The sequence below is a fragment of the Hyperolius riggenbachi genome, chromosome 5, assembly GCF_040937935.1.
Source record: "Hyperolius riggenbachi isolate aHypRig1 chromosome 5, aHypRig1.pri, whole genome shotgun sequence".
Taxonomy (NCBI): Eukaryota; Metazoa; Chordata; class Amphibia; order Anura; family Hyperoliidae; genus Hyperolius; species Hyperolius riggenbachi.
In genome coordinates, this window is record NC_090650.1 from 141,284,548 (window position 1) to 141,299,673 (window position 15,126).

The 15,126-nt window shown below is 46.9% G+C and overlaps 1 protein-coding gene across 2 annotated transcripts in view; it reads left to right on the plus strand.

The window, feature by feature from the left end:
• The window catches only part of LOC137517518 (tetranectin-like), a 35,615-nt gene extending 22,332 nt beyond the window's left edge, over nucleotides 1–13,283 (plus strand). The window contains exons 2-3 of one of the 2 annotated variants that reach the window (XM_068234500.1): nucleotides 233–337; nucleotides 12,283–13,283. In XM_068234500.1, the coding sequence (XP_068090601.1) occupies nucleotides 233–337; nucleotides 12,283–12,683 (506 nt within the window). In that variant the 3' untranslated portion in view covers nucleotides 12,684–13,283. The remainder of the gene's footprint in view (nucleotides 1–232; nucleotides 338–12,282) is intronic. The other variant, XM_068234501.1, reaches the window with a different exon arrangement.
• The last annotated feature ends 1,843 nt before the right edge of the window (nucleotides 13,284–15,126 follow it).

The following is a 15,126-nucleotide window of genomic DNA, read 5'->3' on the forward strand; positions in this document are numbered from 1 at the left end:
ACAACATCTAGTGTCTGCCTTATATTATATGTTTGTGGCTAATGCCTCCTGACAGGGTAGAAATGTGGTAAACTTTGCAGGACATCTAGGCCTTGGAGAACAATGGTTTATAGTTCTTTACCGTAGTTACCCAAAACTACAAGTGAGTGTACAGTATATAGTCAGATACCTTGGGTGCGCTGTTTAACAATCTGTTAGTAAGCCACTAACATCGGACTCTTTTCTCTCCAAGCAGTAGATGTTGTTAGCATGAAAATGCATGAAGAGCTGAAAAAAGAGGTCCAGGACCTCTGGCAGGAGATAAATCACCTGAAGGAACAGCAGTCTTTGCAGACAAGTAAGTAAAATGTGGCTATAAGTTTTAACCTTTTGGGCACTGCCGAAGTTATCTGATGTACAGTATACATCCTTTGCGACCTCTCCTGCCTTCCAACACTTCCCTCTATTTATGGATATACCGTACTACACTGCATACTACTAACTTTTTTTTTATTGCTACAGTCCTTGTACTGTAGCAGGAGCCTAATCATTATTAGAATATTTACATTTTTCATGTAAATTACCTTCATTGATATTCACAGAAAAATTGCTATATAAAATTTCACATACACAGGCATATAAAAATCATTGCAGTCCTCTTGAGTCTTCTTCCATTTCCTTTCCATTTGATTCATTGACCTCCAATCCTCCTGCATCTCACAGGTTTGTTTCAGTCCAGGATTTGCACTTACATTCCTCTTGGATTGGGGGAAGGTGTATATGTGTTGGGTTTGAATACATAGCCAGATGGTGTGAAATATGTTAACTATTTGCCTTTGTATACCTTGGAAGTTTAATAAGATGTGCCATTATGGAACATAGGGCCTTTAGCATTGAAGGCCAGTAATATGCTGCGCGCAGGAAGTGCACAGCAAATGTATTGGTACTAGTGGCAGGGGAACAGTGCCCATTTCACTATAAGCGCCATATGCATTACCAGAACACATTAATTGGCCTTTCTTGCATCAGGCTCATGGTGGATTGTGACATTTTCTTTCCTGTACCACATGCAGTGTTTAGAAATTTTAATTGAATTGTTGTCTACATTCTCAATTGAGACCATTATTGGATTGATTTTTCTCTTGTGGCTGCTCTCAGGAACATTGCCTACAGTCTAATAGACCTTAAATTATACTAGACGTCATCTAGTACACTGAATCTTTTCAAACCAATTGTCAGTCAGTTCCCTACACTGGTTTAATAATTCCAACCTCCGGTCCTAGTTTGAGTTGTTTCTGAGGGGAACGTTTTATATCGTTCACAGATTTTCTGAAGCAGGGACCGCTGGCCATCTAACCTGTCAGGATGTTTCTGCTGAACGCTATTTAAACAACTGACTTATTGTATACAAATACCTTTCCATCCATTATCTCTTGACTTATTAAGGGAAAGTGCTTCCAAAACCTTTATTAACTGTTCAAATTTTGTGTTTTCTTCTATACCTCCTGTATATTGTATGTTTGGGAATTTATTCTTGGCCTTCGATAAGCATTTCATCATGGACAAATGAATTTTTACTATTTTTGATTTTATAAGCTACTGTACGTAATTGTCCTACAACACCACTTTATTGTTCACGACTTTAGTGTCTAATCTATGCTTGTTACATTAGATTTATCACTTTATCTGCTATAAACACTTCATAATGTGTGGCTCTAATTTTCTATTTAATTAAGATAAATGTCTGGTTGTACAGCTAAAGACATGATATTCTTTAAAGGAAACAAATAGTTTTAAGAGTCACTCGAAATGCAGTTATTTATTTAAGGGGTGCCAAAATCTGTCCAGGCCATTTTGGAGTACCTATGTAGAATACAGTGGTGTAGCTAAGGAGCTGTGGGCCCTGGTGCGAGTTTTACATGGGGCCCCCCCAAGCACTCTATACATAACAATTGAAACGGCGCACATAAACCTGCCAAGGACAACATAGTGTCAGAGGTGCAAGGAGGGGATGGGGAACAGTTTGTTAATGATTAATATCATTCAAAGTATCATTCAAAGCATTTATAGAAGTGATCATTACAAACACAGGACCAATAAAGAGCTAACACTGCAGTTGAGGGAGGGCCCTACAAAGCATACATTTGAAAAAATTGCAAGCTAATTTAGGCGTGACGTTAAATAACAATATACTAGCAATATTGGTAAATAACAATTTAAGCACAACATTAAATAAGAAAAATCATAACAAAAACAGAAAATAATGATTAAATTGTGGTATTACATTATCAATAAATTTACCGATAATGTTGAACCTAACTATAACCTAACCTTTACCTACTCTTACACAAAACCATCTCCTGGTGGTGCCTAACCCTAAGACTCCCCCTGGTGGTGCTTACCCTAAAGGCGCTTATACAAACCAGATTTTTTTAAACTACGGGTCGTCAGACCCACTCGTGGGGCGGTCGTTCTGACGACAGTTTGCCTGTGAATACAGGCTGTCATCAGGCTGATAAGGCTGGTTCTGACTGATCCGCTCACTAAATAGAGTAATGGCTTTTTATATTAAGATAAATAACAATTGCACCCATAAATATTGATAAATAACAATTGCACCCATAAATATCGATAAATAACAATAAATAACAAATAACTCAGTTAGTTTGCTGAAGTCCTGCATCCAGCCAATCACCTTGTGGCTTCAGTCCCCGCATGGTGGTTGGCTGGCTGTAAGACTCCTGCAAACTAACTAGGAAGTGAAGGAGCGATCGCTGGGACAAGGTAATGTATATTGTCACGGACGGTTGCGTCCTGTAACCGCCCGTGAAGGAAAGCGATCGCACTCGATCGCTCTGCATCGATTGCGCTTCAAATCGATACAATCTGGGTTGAGTGTGTAGGGGCAGCTGCAGTCTCTTCTCACTCAAGAGAGAGAGCACCAGCAGGCTGGATGGCTCTTTTGATATGCTAATGAGCCTAATCTGCCCTGGAGAGCCCTGGCTTCAAGCTGTGCTGATGGCCCATCCATCAGGTACAAGGTGACAAGCATCCTGGCAGAAGCAATCTAGCTGGGGGGAAAGCCAGACCCACTGGCGCCCTCACTGCAGGGGAGATGACACCTAGCTGGCTGCCCAAACTTCAAAGAAGCCTTTGCCTGGGAATAACCTCAGTCTCATAGCCTAATTCATAACTTCCCAGATCTGTCATATTTCTGGGGTTCCTGAGGTAGCAGCGTTGCCAAACGTGGGGGAAGGGTAGCATGAGCCCCGGTGCTGGTTCTGAGGAAGTTTCAGAACCTTCTGAGGTAAGGACTGCCAGGTAGGCAGTTCTAAAGTGCCCTGATGATACCACAGGGGTCCCACCCCTCATGTCTGGTATCAGGGCGCTGGGTAAATCGAGACAGACCTGAAAATGTTAATAAATCTGCCCTGACCTGTACGGTTCTGTGAGATGGAGCCCATATATGGGTAGATATGATTTCTAGCCCCCAGGATAAGGGGAGGGCTCATCTCATCCTCTAAGGGGGTGTGTGGCTCCCCGCCCTCACTCCCTCCTACTGACTCAGGGGCATAAGAATGGCAGAGGACCCAAAACTCAGTGTCCTCCACACTGAACCATCTTGCACTCATCAGATGCCAGCTTGAGGATATGCTGGTATCCACCTGGTCTGAACTCTGGACTTTGAAACCAAGGACTTTATGATTCTTCCCACAATAAGGACATCTTTCCAGGAACTAAGTAATTTTCTCCCTTCTTTTATTTTTCATACTGGCTATTACTGTTTTCATAATTGTTGATTTTCATAATTGTCTGTATATATTAATTATTTATATTGCGTGAATAAACGACTTTCTCCAAGTCATTCACTTTCCGCTACCCTGCTTATCAGCACACACAGAAATGATCCCGGGTCTCTGAAGATACGCTACTGTTTGTTTGTTGTTGGCTAGACAGAATATCGTGTGTTTAACCGTTTTATTCGCAGGATTAGTCAGTCAGTTAGTGGGCCCCACGGTCCCATAGTAACCGCGGTGGTGGCAGTTTACTCTGAACCAGTGGGTGACGTTGTAATCACCCGTGTCTCACAGGCTCCCTTCTGAGCTGTCTGCGGCTAATTCTTAACGGTTCCTGCGCATTGACTGCGACCAGAGTTCGCACGATCTGTGCGCTGGCATCGTTTAGAAGGCTAAGTGCGGTCAGCCACTGAGGGCTCATGTGACAGTGTTAGGCAGCGGTGGAGATCTGTGTTGTGCTGAAAGTATCTGCGATAGCGCTAGCGCTATCGAGAAACGAACTAATTCGTTGGTGTAGCTGGAAGGCAATATATTTTTTATATATACAGAGAGACTGTGTAGCCAGTACCCCTTCCCCAAAGTTTTATTTTATTTGGCATGGAAATGTCCGGGAACTACCAGAACATGTGCCTAGCAGACCTGGAAAATCTTTGCGAAGAGAGGGGCATTGGCATCCTCCGCAAGACAAAACGGGACCTGATAGCCGACTTGTCCAGATGGGATACCCAGCAACTGCGGGAGCCGGGAGTGTCCGCTGAAGTGGATACCAGCCCATCTGACAATCGAGGGGAACCAGAGACTGAGACTCCTGACCGTACAGAGGTTGTGCATCCTGAGGGCCCTGCATCAACAGTTACGCCGGAGAATGTCAGTGTGGACCCCAATCCCAGAGTTTCTGACAGTACTCGCCCGGAACTGGCCAGTACTGGACTGTCCATGGGTGCTGACCCGGTAATGCAGCAGGCATTACAAAAGCTGATGGAGACTGACCTGGACAAGTACCTGCAGTACATGGCGGAGCAAAAGCGAGAGGCACGAGAGGAGCGGGAGCGCCAATCTGCAGAACGCAAAGCTGCTGCTGCTGCTGCTGAACGCCACGCCGAGAGGGATGCCGCTGAGCGAGAACGGGAGCGCCAACGACAGCATGAGCTAAACATGGCAAAAGTGCAACAGGCCAGCCGGAGTTCACCGCCCAGCCTCCCTGCTGAAGGAGCTGCAGCACCCGTAAGTGCAAAATTTAAATTTGCTAATATTGAAAAAGACACTGACATTGACTTGTTTTTGCGGTCTTTTGAGAAAGCATGCCGTCAGTATCGTCTGTCCCAAGACCAGTGGGCCAGACATCTGACACCGTTGCTGCGCTACAAAGCGCTTGATGCCTTCGCAGAATTGCCTGCGGAGAAGGATAATGATTATGATGCTATAAAAGACGCTATCATTACTAAGTACCAGCTGACGCCAGAAGCCTATCGCAAAAAGTTCAGGGCCTGGCAGAAAAAGTCTTCTGATTCGTACCGAGATGTGGTCAGCAGCTTGCTCACCACACTCCGCCAGTGGACACTAGGCCTCACCAAAGGGTCTTATGGCGTCCTGGAGGACTTGATAGTCCTGGAACAATTTCTGAACATTTGCCCTGCTGATGTACGACAATTTGTGCTAGAACGCAAGCCGGCTTCAGCAACTGTCGCTGCAGACCTTGCTGAGACTTTTGCAACTACCCGGGTGGCTGATACCCGCAGGACTGTCCCATCCAGCTGGAGGGGAGGTCAGCCCAATACCTCGGCAGACTCTCCTGCCCCTGTGAGCCGTCCGCCACAGAGGCCACCCAGCACAGCTTCTGCACCCAGGTCTGCAGCCCCTGGAGAGGTCACCTGTCACTACTGCCACAAGACGGGACACATGAAGTTCACCTGTCCGGAGCGGAGGCAGGCCACCCCAGCACCTGGACCACCCGCACCTCGCCCGCGGCAGACACCACCCGCCAGCGTACCCCAACCAGGAGCCGCATCCAACCTGATGTTTGCAAAGGGGGCAGGGAACTCCCCCATCACAAGCAATCACCAGCTGGTTACTGTGAATGACCAGCTTGTCACTGGTTTCCGTGACACCGGAGCAGATGTCACTCTGGTGCGTGCACACCTTGTCCCCGCAGAGGCCATCATTCCTGACCAGTACCTCACCCTCACTGGAGTGGGGGGCACTCTTTCGCACATTCCCCAAGCCCGGGTGTCCATCGACTGGGGGGTGGGGGTCCACGAGAAGGTTGTTGGGATCCTGGACCAACTGCCGGTCCCTGTTTTGCTGGGGACCGACTTGGGCACGCTGGTGTCGTACTATGAACCTGCACCAAGCCCTGTGGAATGCCAGGACGGAGACGGACTCTCTGCCCACACCCAGGTACTTTGCACCCAGGGGCAAGAACAGGGGGGAGGTGGGTTGAACGTGCCCAGTTCACGGGAACCTGTGTTTGATGTACAAACTGTCTGTGATGAAAATGTTCCTGTTACTGTTATTAATGCTTGTAACAATGATGTAGGTGATGCCAATATGTGCCATTCTGAAGGTATACCTGTGCTAGCGGTAACACGCAGCCATACTGCTCAGAACCTGGGCTCAGAACAGGTGGAGGAGGTTCCGGCCTCCTCCCCCTCCTCTGACCACAGGAATGGTACCCTTCAGCCACTAGCCTCATATGCCACGGGCCAGCTGGCTGAGAGTGAGAGTGCTGCATTTGTGCAAGCACTCCAGACTGACCCTAGCCTCGAGGCCCTCAGAAAACAGGCTTCTGAGCCCCTCACAGAAGAGGCTACATTCAAGGTATACTGGGAAGGTGGGAAGTTGTACAGTGAGCCTGTACACCCCACCGAAGGTGAAATGGGGATGGGTACCAAGTTGCTTGTGGTACCTAGTGCCTTCCGGGGGCATGTGCTGAAGTCCGCACATGACATTCCCCTGGCCGGGCACTTGGGGATCCACAGGACACTTGATCGTATCCGGGGACATTTCTACTGGCCTCAAATGCGGATAGATGTGACGAACTACTGCCGCTCATGTACCATTTGCCAAAAGGTAAAAAGGGCTGGGAATCCCCGCAAAGCTCCCTTGTGTCCACTGCCAATCATAGGTGAGCCCTTTCACCGAGTGGCGGTCGACATAATTGGACCGTTGCCCACTCCCAGCAGCAGTGGCAAAAGGTACATCCTGACGGTGGTGGATTACGCCACCCGCTATCCTGAGGCCATGGCACTTTCCTCCCTGAGGGCGGACAAGGTAGCCGACGCGCTACTTAACATTTTCTCCCGAGTCGGGTTCCCTGCGGAGATGCTCTCTGACCAGGGAACCCAGTTTATGTCCGGACTCATGGAGGCCCTGTGCAAAAAGATACAGATGACGCACCTTGTCTCCAGTCCCTACCACCCGCAGACCAATGGACTGTGTGAGAGGTTCAACGGGTCGCTGAAGCAAATGCTGACCACGTTTGTTGAGTCGCAAGGTGGGGACTGGGAACGATACCTGCCTCATCTGTTGTTTGCATACAGGGAGGTGCCGCAGGAATCTACCGGGTTCTCCCCGTTCGAGCTCCTGTATGGTAGGAATGTCCGAGGACCCCTACAATTGATGCGGGAGACGTGGGAGGGCAAGGGGGACCCCACAGATGTCTCTGTAGTTGATTACGTTCTCAGGTTCAGGGACAAGATGGAGTCCCTCACACAAATGGTAACGGAAAACATGGCCCAGGCTCAGGCCAAACAAAAACTCTGGTATGACCGCACTGCTGGAGAGCGGTCATTTGAAGTAGGTGACAAAGTGTATGCCCTTCTTCCAGTGAGGCAGAACAAGCTGCAAGCAGCCTGGGAGGGACCCTACACTATAGTGCAACGGTTAAACCCTCTGACATATCTGGTGAACATGGGAGGCAGGAAACAGAAAAGCTTTCATGTCAACATGCTGAAGGCCCACCATGACAGGACCAAGTATGTGCTGCCAGTGTGCAGCCGGTTAGAGCAGGGAGAGGCAGACCCCCTGTTAGACCTGCTGGCTGACATACGAGATGTGGACAGCGACCTAAGTGTCAACCCACAACTCTCCTCGTCCCAGCAAGAGCAGTTGCAGGAGGTGCTGGGTCCGTACCAGCACACCTTCTCCGGTGTCCCGGGGCGGACCAGTCGGGCAGTGCATAGGGTAGATACGGGCACCCATCCCCCCATCCGGCAATCCGCTTACCGCGTCTCCCCAGAGGTGCAAGCGGACATGCAGAAAGAGGTGAGGGAGATGCTGGAGCTAGGGGTGGTTCAAAAGTCCTGTAGTGCCTGGGCAGCCCCTGTTGTCCTAGTCCCCAAGAAGGACCAGACAACTCGGTTCTGCGTGGACTACAGGAAGTTGAACGCCATCACCACTACAGATGCCTACCCCATGCCTCGCATCGATGAGTTGTTGGATACGCTGGCATCCGCCAGGTACCTATCAATCATGGATCTGAGCCGGGGGTACTGGCAGATACCACTTGCACCTGACGCGAAGCAGAAGTCGGCCTTCATCACCCCTTTTGGCCTCTTCGAGTTCACGATGATGCCCTTTGGGATGAAGAACGCTCCTGCCACGTTTCAGCGGGCCGTAAACGACCTGCTGGAGGGACTGCAAGGGTTCGCTGTAGCGTACTTGGATGACATTGCGGTGTTCAGCCCCACCTGGGAGGAACACCTCAAACACCTGTCCCAGGTACTAGAGAGGCTGGCCGCAGCCAATCTGACAGTTAAGCCGAGTAAGTGTCAGATTGGTGTGACCGAGGTGCAGTACTTAGGTCACCGGGTGGGGGGTAACACCCTGAAACCTGACACGGGAAAGGTGGACGCCATCCTGGCATGGCCTCGGCCTATCACGAAAAAGCAGGTCCAGGCGTTCCTGGGGACCGCCGGCTACTATAGGAAATTTGTTCCAGCCTATAGTACCCTGGCGAAGCCCCTGACCGATGCCACTAGCAAGAAACACCCCAAGGTTGTTAGCTGGACCCCCGCTTGCGAGAACGCCTTCCAAGCGTTGAAGCAGGCACTCGCGAGTGCCCCTGTGCTGCAAGCCCCGGATTTCAGTCGTCGGTTTGTTGTGCAAACCGATGCCTCTGACTACGGTCTCGGCGCAGTCCTCAGCCAGGTGGATGGACAGGGCGATGAACACCCTATCCTCTACCTGAGCCGGAAGCTCCTGCCCCGAGAGGTAGCCTACTCCACCACTGAAAAGGAGTGCCTAGCGATCGTGTGGGCCCTACAGAAACTACAATCGTATCTGTACGGTCGCTCTTTCACGATCATTACCGACCATAACCCCCTCAGTTGGCTAAACCGTACTGCTGGGACCAATGGCAAGCTCCTACGGTGGAGCCTGTCATTGCAACAGTACGACTTTACGATCCAACACAAAGCAGGCAGCCGACACCAGAACGCCGATGGGCTATCCCGTTGCAACGGGGAACTAGATCAGACATCGCAGGTTAGCGGCAACGACACACATCTTGCTGATGCATGTCTATCTGCCTTCTCCCCAGGGGGGGCTGTCACGGACGGTTGCGTCCTGTAACCGCCCGTGAAGGAAAGCGATCGCACTCGATCGCTCTGCATCGATTGCGCTTCAAATCGATACAATCTGGGTTGAGTGTGTAGGGGCAGCTGCAGTCTCTTCTCACTCAAGAGAGAGAGCACCAGCAGGCTGGATGGCTCTTTTGATATGCTAATGAGCCTAATCTGCCCTGGAGAGCCCTGGCTTCAAGCTGTGCTGATGGCCCATCCATCAGGTACAAGGTGACAAGCATCCTGGCAGAAGCAATCTAGCTGGGGGGAAAGCCAGACCCACTGGCGCCCTCACTGCAGGGGAGATGACACCTAGCTGGCTGCCCAAACTTCAAAGAAGCCTTTGCCTGGGAATAACCTCAGTCTCATAGCCTAATTCATAACTTCCCAGATCTGTCATATTTCTGGGGTTCCTGAGGTAGCAGCGTTGCCAAACGTGGGGGAAGGGTAGCATGAGCCCCGGTGCTGGTTCTGAGGAAGTTTCAGAACCTTCTGAGGTAAGGACTGCCAGGTAGGCAGTTCTAAAGTGCCCTGATGATACCACAGGGGTCCCACCCCTCATGTCTGGTATCAGGGCGCTGGGTAAATCGAGACAGACCTGAAAATGTTAATAAATCTGCCCTGACCTGTACGGTTCTGTGAGATGGAGCCCATATATGGGTAGATATGATTTCTAGCCCCCAGGATAAGGGGAGGGCTCATCTCATCCTCTAAGGGGGTGTGTGGCTCCCCGCCCTCACTCCCTCCTACTGACTCAGGGGCATAAGAATGGCAGAGGACCCAAAACTCAGTGTCCTCCACACTGAACCATCTTGCACTCATCAGATGCCAGCTTGAGGATATGCTGGTATCCACCTGGTCTGAACTCTGGACTTTGAAACCAAGGACTTTATGATTCTTCCCACAATAAGGACATCTTTCCAGGAACTAAGTAATTTTCTCCCTTCTTTTATTTTTCATACTGGCTATTACTGTTTTCATAATTGTTGATTTTCATAATTGTCTGTATATATTAATTATTTATATTGCGTGAATAAACGACTTTCTCCAAGTCATTCACTTTCCGCTACCCTGCTTATCAGCACACACAGAAATGATCCCGGGTCTCTGAAGATACGCTACTGTTTGTTTTTTGTTGGCTAGACAGAATATCGTGTGTTTAACCGTTTTATTCGCAGGATTAGTCAGTCAGTTAGTGGGCCCCACGGTCCCATAGTAACCGCGGTGGTGGCAGTTTACTCTGAACCAGTGGGTGACGTTGTAATCACCCGTGTCTCACAGGCTCCCTTCTGAGCTGTCTGCGGCTAATTCTTAACGGTTCCTGCGCATTGACTGCGACCAGAGTTCGCACGATCTGTGCGCTGGCATCGTTTAGAAGGCTAAGTGCGGTCAGCCACTGAGGGCTCCTGTGACATATATTAACAACAAATACCGCTTTGAAAGTGGCGCACCGTTCCGCCGATAAATGTATCCAAAAAATGCAATTTACTGTTTTAATGTATTAAATGGTAAATTGGCTGCAAGGGGCTGGAGAGTTTTTAGCCTTAAAGCAAATCTGAGCTGAAAATTCTAATTCAAAGTAAACATACACAGGTCATACTTACCTCCTGTGTAGTCTACTACTCCATCTCTTCCTACTCTCCTGCGTCATGTTTGTCTGTTCCTGGACAGCAAACTGTTATTTCCCAACAGAAATAGTTTATTGAATCACAAATATAGGTCAGCACACTGTTAATATCGCCCACATGAGCCATAGGGAAACATGGACATTACCTTGCACATGAGTTGTCCTTGCATGTATAACTGACAGCAACATATATATAACGTTGTTATAAGAAAATGGTGAACTTCTGGGATGAACTGATGACGAGGTAAGTATAGAATAAATCCGACTAGTAGAAACAAAAAAACACAGGGACGCCGGGAGCCCAATATCATGTATTATCGTCACAAAAGATGGTCTAGGGTACAAAGTTATATACTCACAATTGTGGGTTGCTTTTAAAGGCAACCACTATCAGTACATGTGGAGAAGAGCCGTCTCCACTTGGCCTTGTAGGTTGCTGCTCCAGAACAAGTTCCCCCTATATAAATATAGTAGCGAATACCCTACCAGGTAGGGGGAATGAATACTAGCAGATCACGCTATTGGAGGCGCCCATAGATCTCAAACATATGTTATATAGAATACATTTCAGTTTTCTATGGTAAGAATGATTGTTCTTACCTGATAAGAAGACTCATAGACAGAAAAAAAGTGGTTAACAATTTATTTTGCACTTGGACCAAGTGCGAAATAAATTGTTAACCACTTTTTTTCTGTCTATGAGTCTTCTTATCAGGTAAGAACAATCCTTCTTACCATAGAAAACTGAAATGTATTCTATATAACATATGTTTGAGATCTATGGGCGCCTCCAATAGTGTTATCTATAAGTATATAATACTAATTTGCAGGACATCATGTGTATATTTTTAACAATTTTACTTGGTTTGGGTTCCCTTTAAGCAGCAGATTCAGTGATTTGCAAGCTCCAGTTTATCTCCTCATGCCATATCAGGTACCCGGTAATGATAAATGTCATAGTTCCTTCTAACACTAACAGTAAGGCTTCAACTGCTAGTGTACAGGGCAGCATGCAGCAATGGTATAATTATATATGTTTATTATATTCTAATAAATTAATTAGCATTTTATACATACTCTTTACCATTGTTATACTGTCTTTTATATGCTTGTCAAGCAATTTTCAAGGCAAATACCTAGTAAGTGTGCACTTACAAGCCAAAAATAAACAAAAAATCTAATTCTGAAAAGGTTAAAGGACCAAATAAAAGTTATGTATAAATTACTGTTCCTGCCTTTTATATGCAAAATTAATTTAAATACAGTGTTGCTTTAAGCAGTAGCAACAGTATGATACAATGTTGTTGTTCTCTTTCAGTTTGCTTGAAGGGCATGAAATCTTTCAACAAATGTTACCTGTCCTCCTCTGAACCAAAGAACTACCACGAGGCCAACGATGTGTGCATTGCTCAGGGTGGCACCCTTGGTACACCAGACAGCAGAGATGAGAATGACTTCCTGCAAGATTATGTGCGCAAGAGCTTAGGGGCGGGCTCAGAGATATGGATAGGAATCAATGACATGGCTAACGAGGGAGCTTGGGTGGATATAGCTGGCCAACGGATTTCCTTTAAACATTGGGAGACTGAAATAACCATTCAGCCTGACGGTGGCAAACAAGAGAACTGTGCAACCTTGTCCGCTGGTGTCAATGGAAAGTGGTTCGATAAAAATTGCAAGGAGTTGCTGCCATTTGTGTGCCAGTTTGCAATTGTTTAGCTGTCATATTAATATTATTCTAAATCAAAGTGCAACTTCTCTTACAACAGATATTTCCTTGTTTGGGTGGATAGTGGTTCATTAATCCTCTGGCTTTTCATATTATTCTGGAGCCCCGATGGTGAGATGTTGGTAAGGTATCTCCACCTGAATTCCAGGATCTGCTGATAAGGTGGGGGTTTTACTGTTGCTGCTGGTTTCTCCTTAATGTCACATAATGAAGAGTCTAGCAGCCATGCCAGCTCCTTGCTTGGCTTCATAATGACTGTTGCGGGGCAGAACAGCAGCTGAACTATCACTATACAGAAAATGGGTCACCTGCATACACCCTAAACTGAAATATCTGTTTTGCGTAGGCTTCTTTAAGCATGCTTTACAGCATTTATGTAGCAAAACCTCCGCACAGCATGCGCAGCCACCTGAAAAATTCAATCTTGTGTTTACTGTAGTTGAACTGTCCTCTGTTAGTGTCAGACTTTGATTTGCTGCCACTTATATTTATTTACACATTCTATATTGTACATAGCCTTATGACAATGGAAGTAATTATGTCACATGCTATATTATATTAATTATAACAAATAAATTACCGGTAGTTTTTGTATGTTTTTTTCCTATTATAAATGCTACATTTGAAATGGTGGAAAGAAATGCAAACAATGAAAATTGCTGACTTTCTTTTAGAAAATGGTGTTTGTTTGGCTGTTGTTAATCAGTTTTGAATCACGGACACAGAGCAAGTATGCAGATAAGGGGGTTGATTCACAAAGATTACTTATTTTTCACCTTAACTATAATGCTAGGTACACACTATGAGATTTTCTGGAAGATTTACTGTCCGATCGATTATTTCCAAGATATCCGATCTGATTTCTGACTATTTTTCATTCACTTCTATCGGAAATGGATTGGAAATCAGATCGGACATGTTGGAAATAATCGATCTGACAGTAAAACTGCCATAAAATCTCATTGGGGTTGATTCACTTTAACAAATAGTGTGCCTTATCAGAGTTACCATGCCTTATCAGAGTTAGGGTGCCTTATCAGAGTAGCATAGCGAGCGCTAGGTAATTATGCCTGCTATTTGGCAATAACGAGAGCTCCACTCATCCTGCCCTGAGCCCCTGCAGGTCCAATCATTTTAAAGGACATTATCCCCGCACTTTGTTTGGCCCAATAGGCTGCCTGTCACTTGATGGGAAACTTGACAGGCAGCCTATTGGGCCAATCAAAGTACGGAGATAATGTGATTACGTGATTGAGTTTTAATATCAGAGCAATCCAGAGAGCACTGCAAAATAATCATTCCATTAAAACAGCCACTGTGCGTATCTAGAGATAATATTATGTATACAACGAACAAATGGAAGAAAGCATCTCACAACGCACTAGTGGAAATTAATTTATAAATATATGAAACTTTATGTATCAAAAAAGGTCAATATTAAAATCAAACAAATAGTACCAAGACATCAGCACAATATACAACAAGAGACACAACAAGAGCCACCCTTATGCTTTTATTGTGTCTCTTGTATATTGTGCTGATGTCTTGGTACTATTTGTTTGATTTTAATATTGACCTTTTTTGATACATAAAGTTTAATATATTTATAAATTAATTTCCACTAGTGCGTTGTGAGATGCTTTCTTCCTTTTGTTCTTTGTATATGTTACGGCCAGAACCCGAAGTTTGGCCACTTTGCATTCTGGCCGGCCACTTCGGGTTCTGGCCGGTCAATGTGCGAAGTGACCGCAGCGGTGCAGCCAATGTTAGAAATGTAATGATTCCAGTAAGATTAATGTGTGTTCTGGCCGTCTCGCTGAGGCCAAATGTTTCAAAAAAGGAGTTCATTTCATGAAATTACAATTGGCAATGTAACAAATTAAGCTGCCGGCTTCAGCCTTCTCTCCTCCCCCCTGCCTCTCTCTCCTACGGGCAGCCGGCGGGGACATGCATGTCCCCAAGAGTCATTCGTCGCGCAAGGGCAGCCGGCGGGGACATGCATGTCCCCAAGAGTCGTTCGTCGCGCAAGGGCAGCCGAGCGGGGAGGCTGCAGACATCGCTTCTGCCAGCACCCGCTCTGCAAGAACGAACAGCAGGATTCCCTGCTGCGACAAACGACTCTGGGGGGACACGCATGTCCCCGCCGGCTGCCCAGTAGTGTATAGGAGAGAGGCAGGGGGAGGAGGGAGAGCTGAAGCCGGCGGCTTCATTTGTTACATTGCTGCCGGCTTAATTTCATGAAATGAACTGACTTTTTGAAACATTTGGCCGCAGCGAGACGGCAAGAACATACATTAATCTTACTAGAATCATTGCATTTCTAACATTGGCCGCACCGCCGCGGCCACTTCGCACAGTGGCCGGCCAGAACACAAAGTGGCCAAACTTCGGGTTCTGGCCGTAACATATACGTGATTGAGTTTGACACCACTG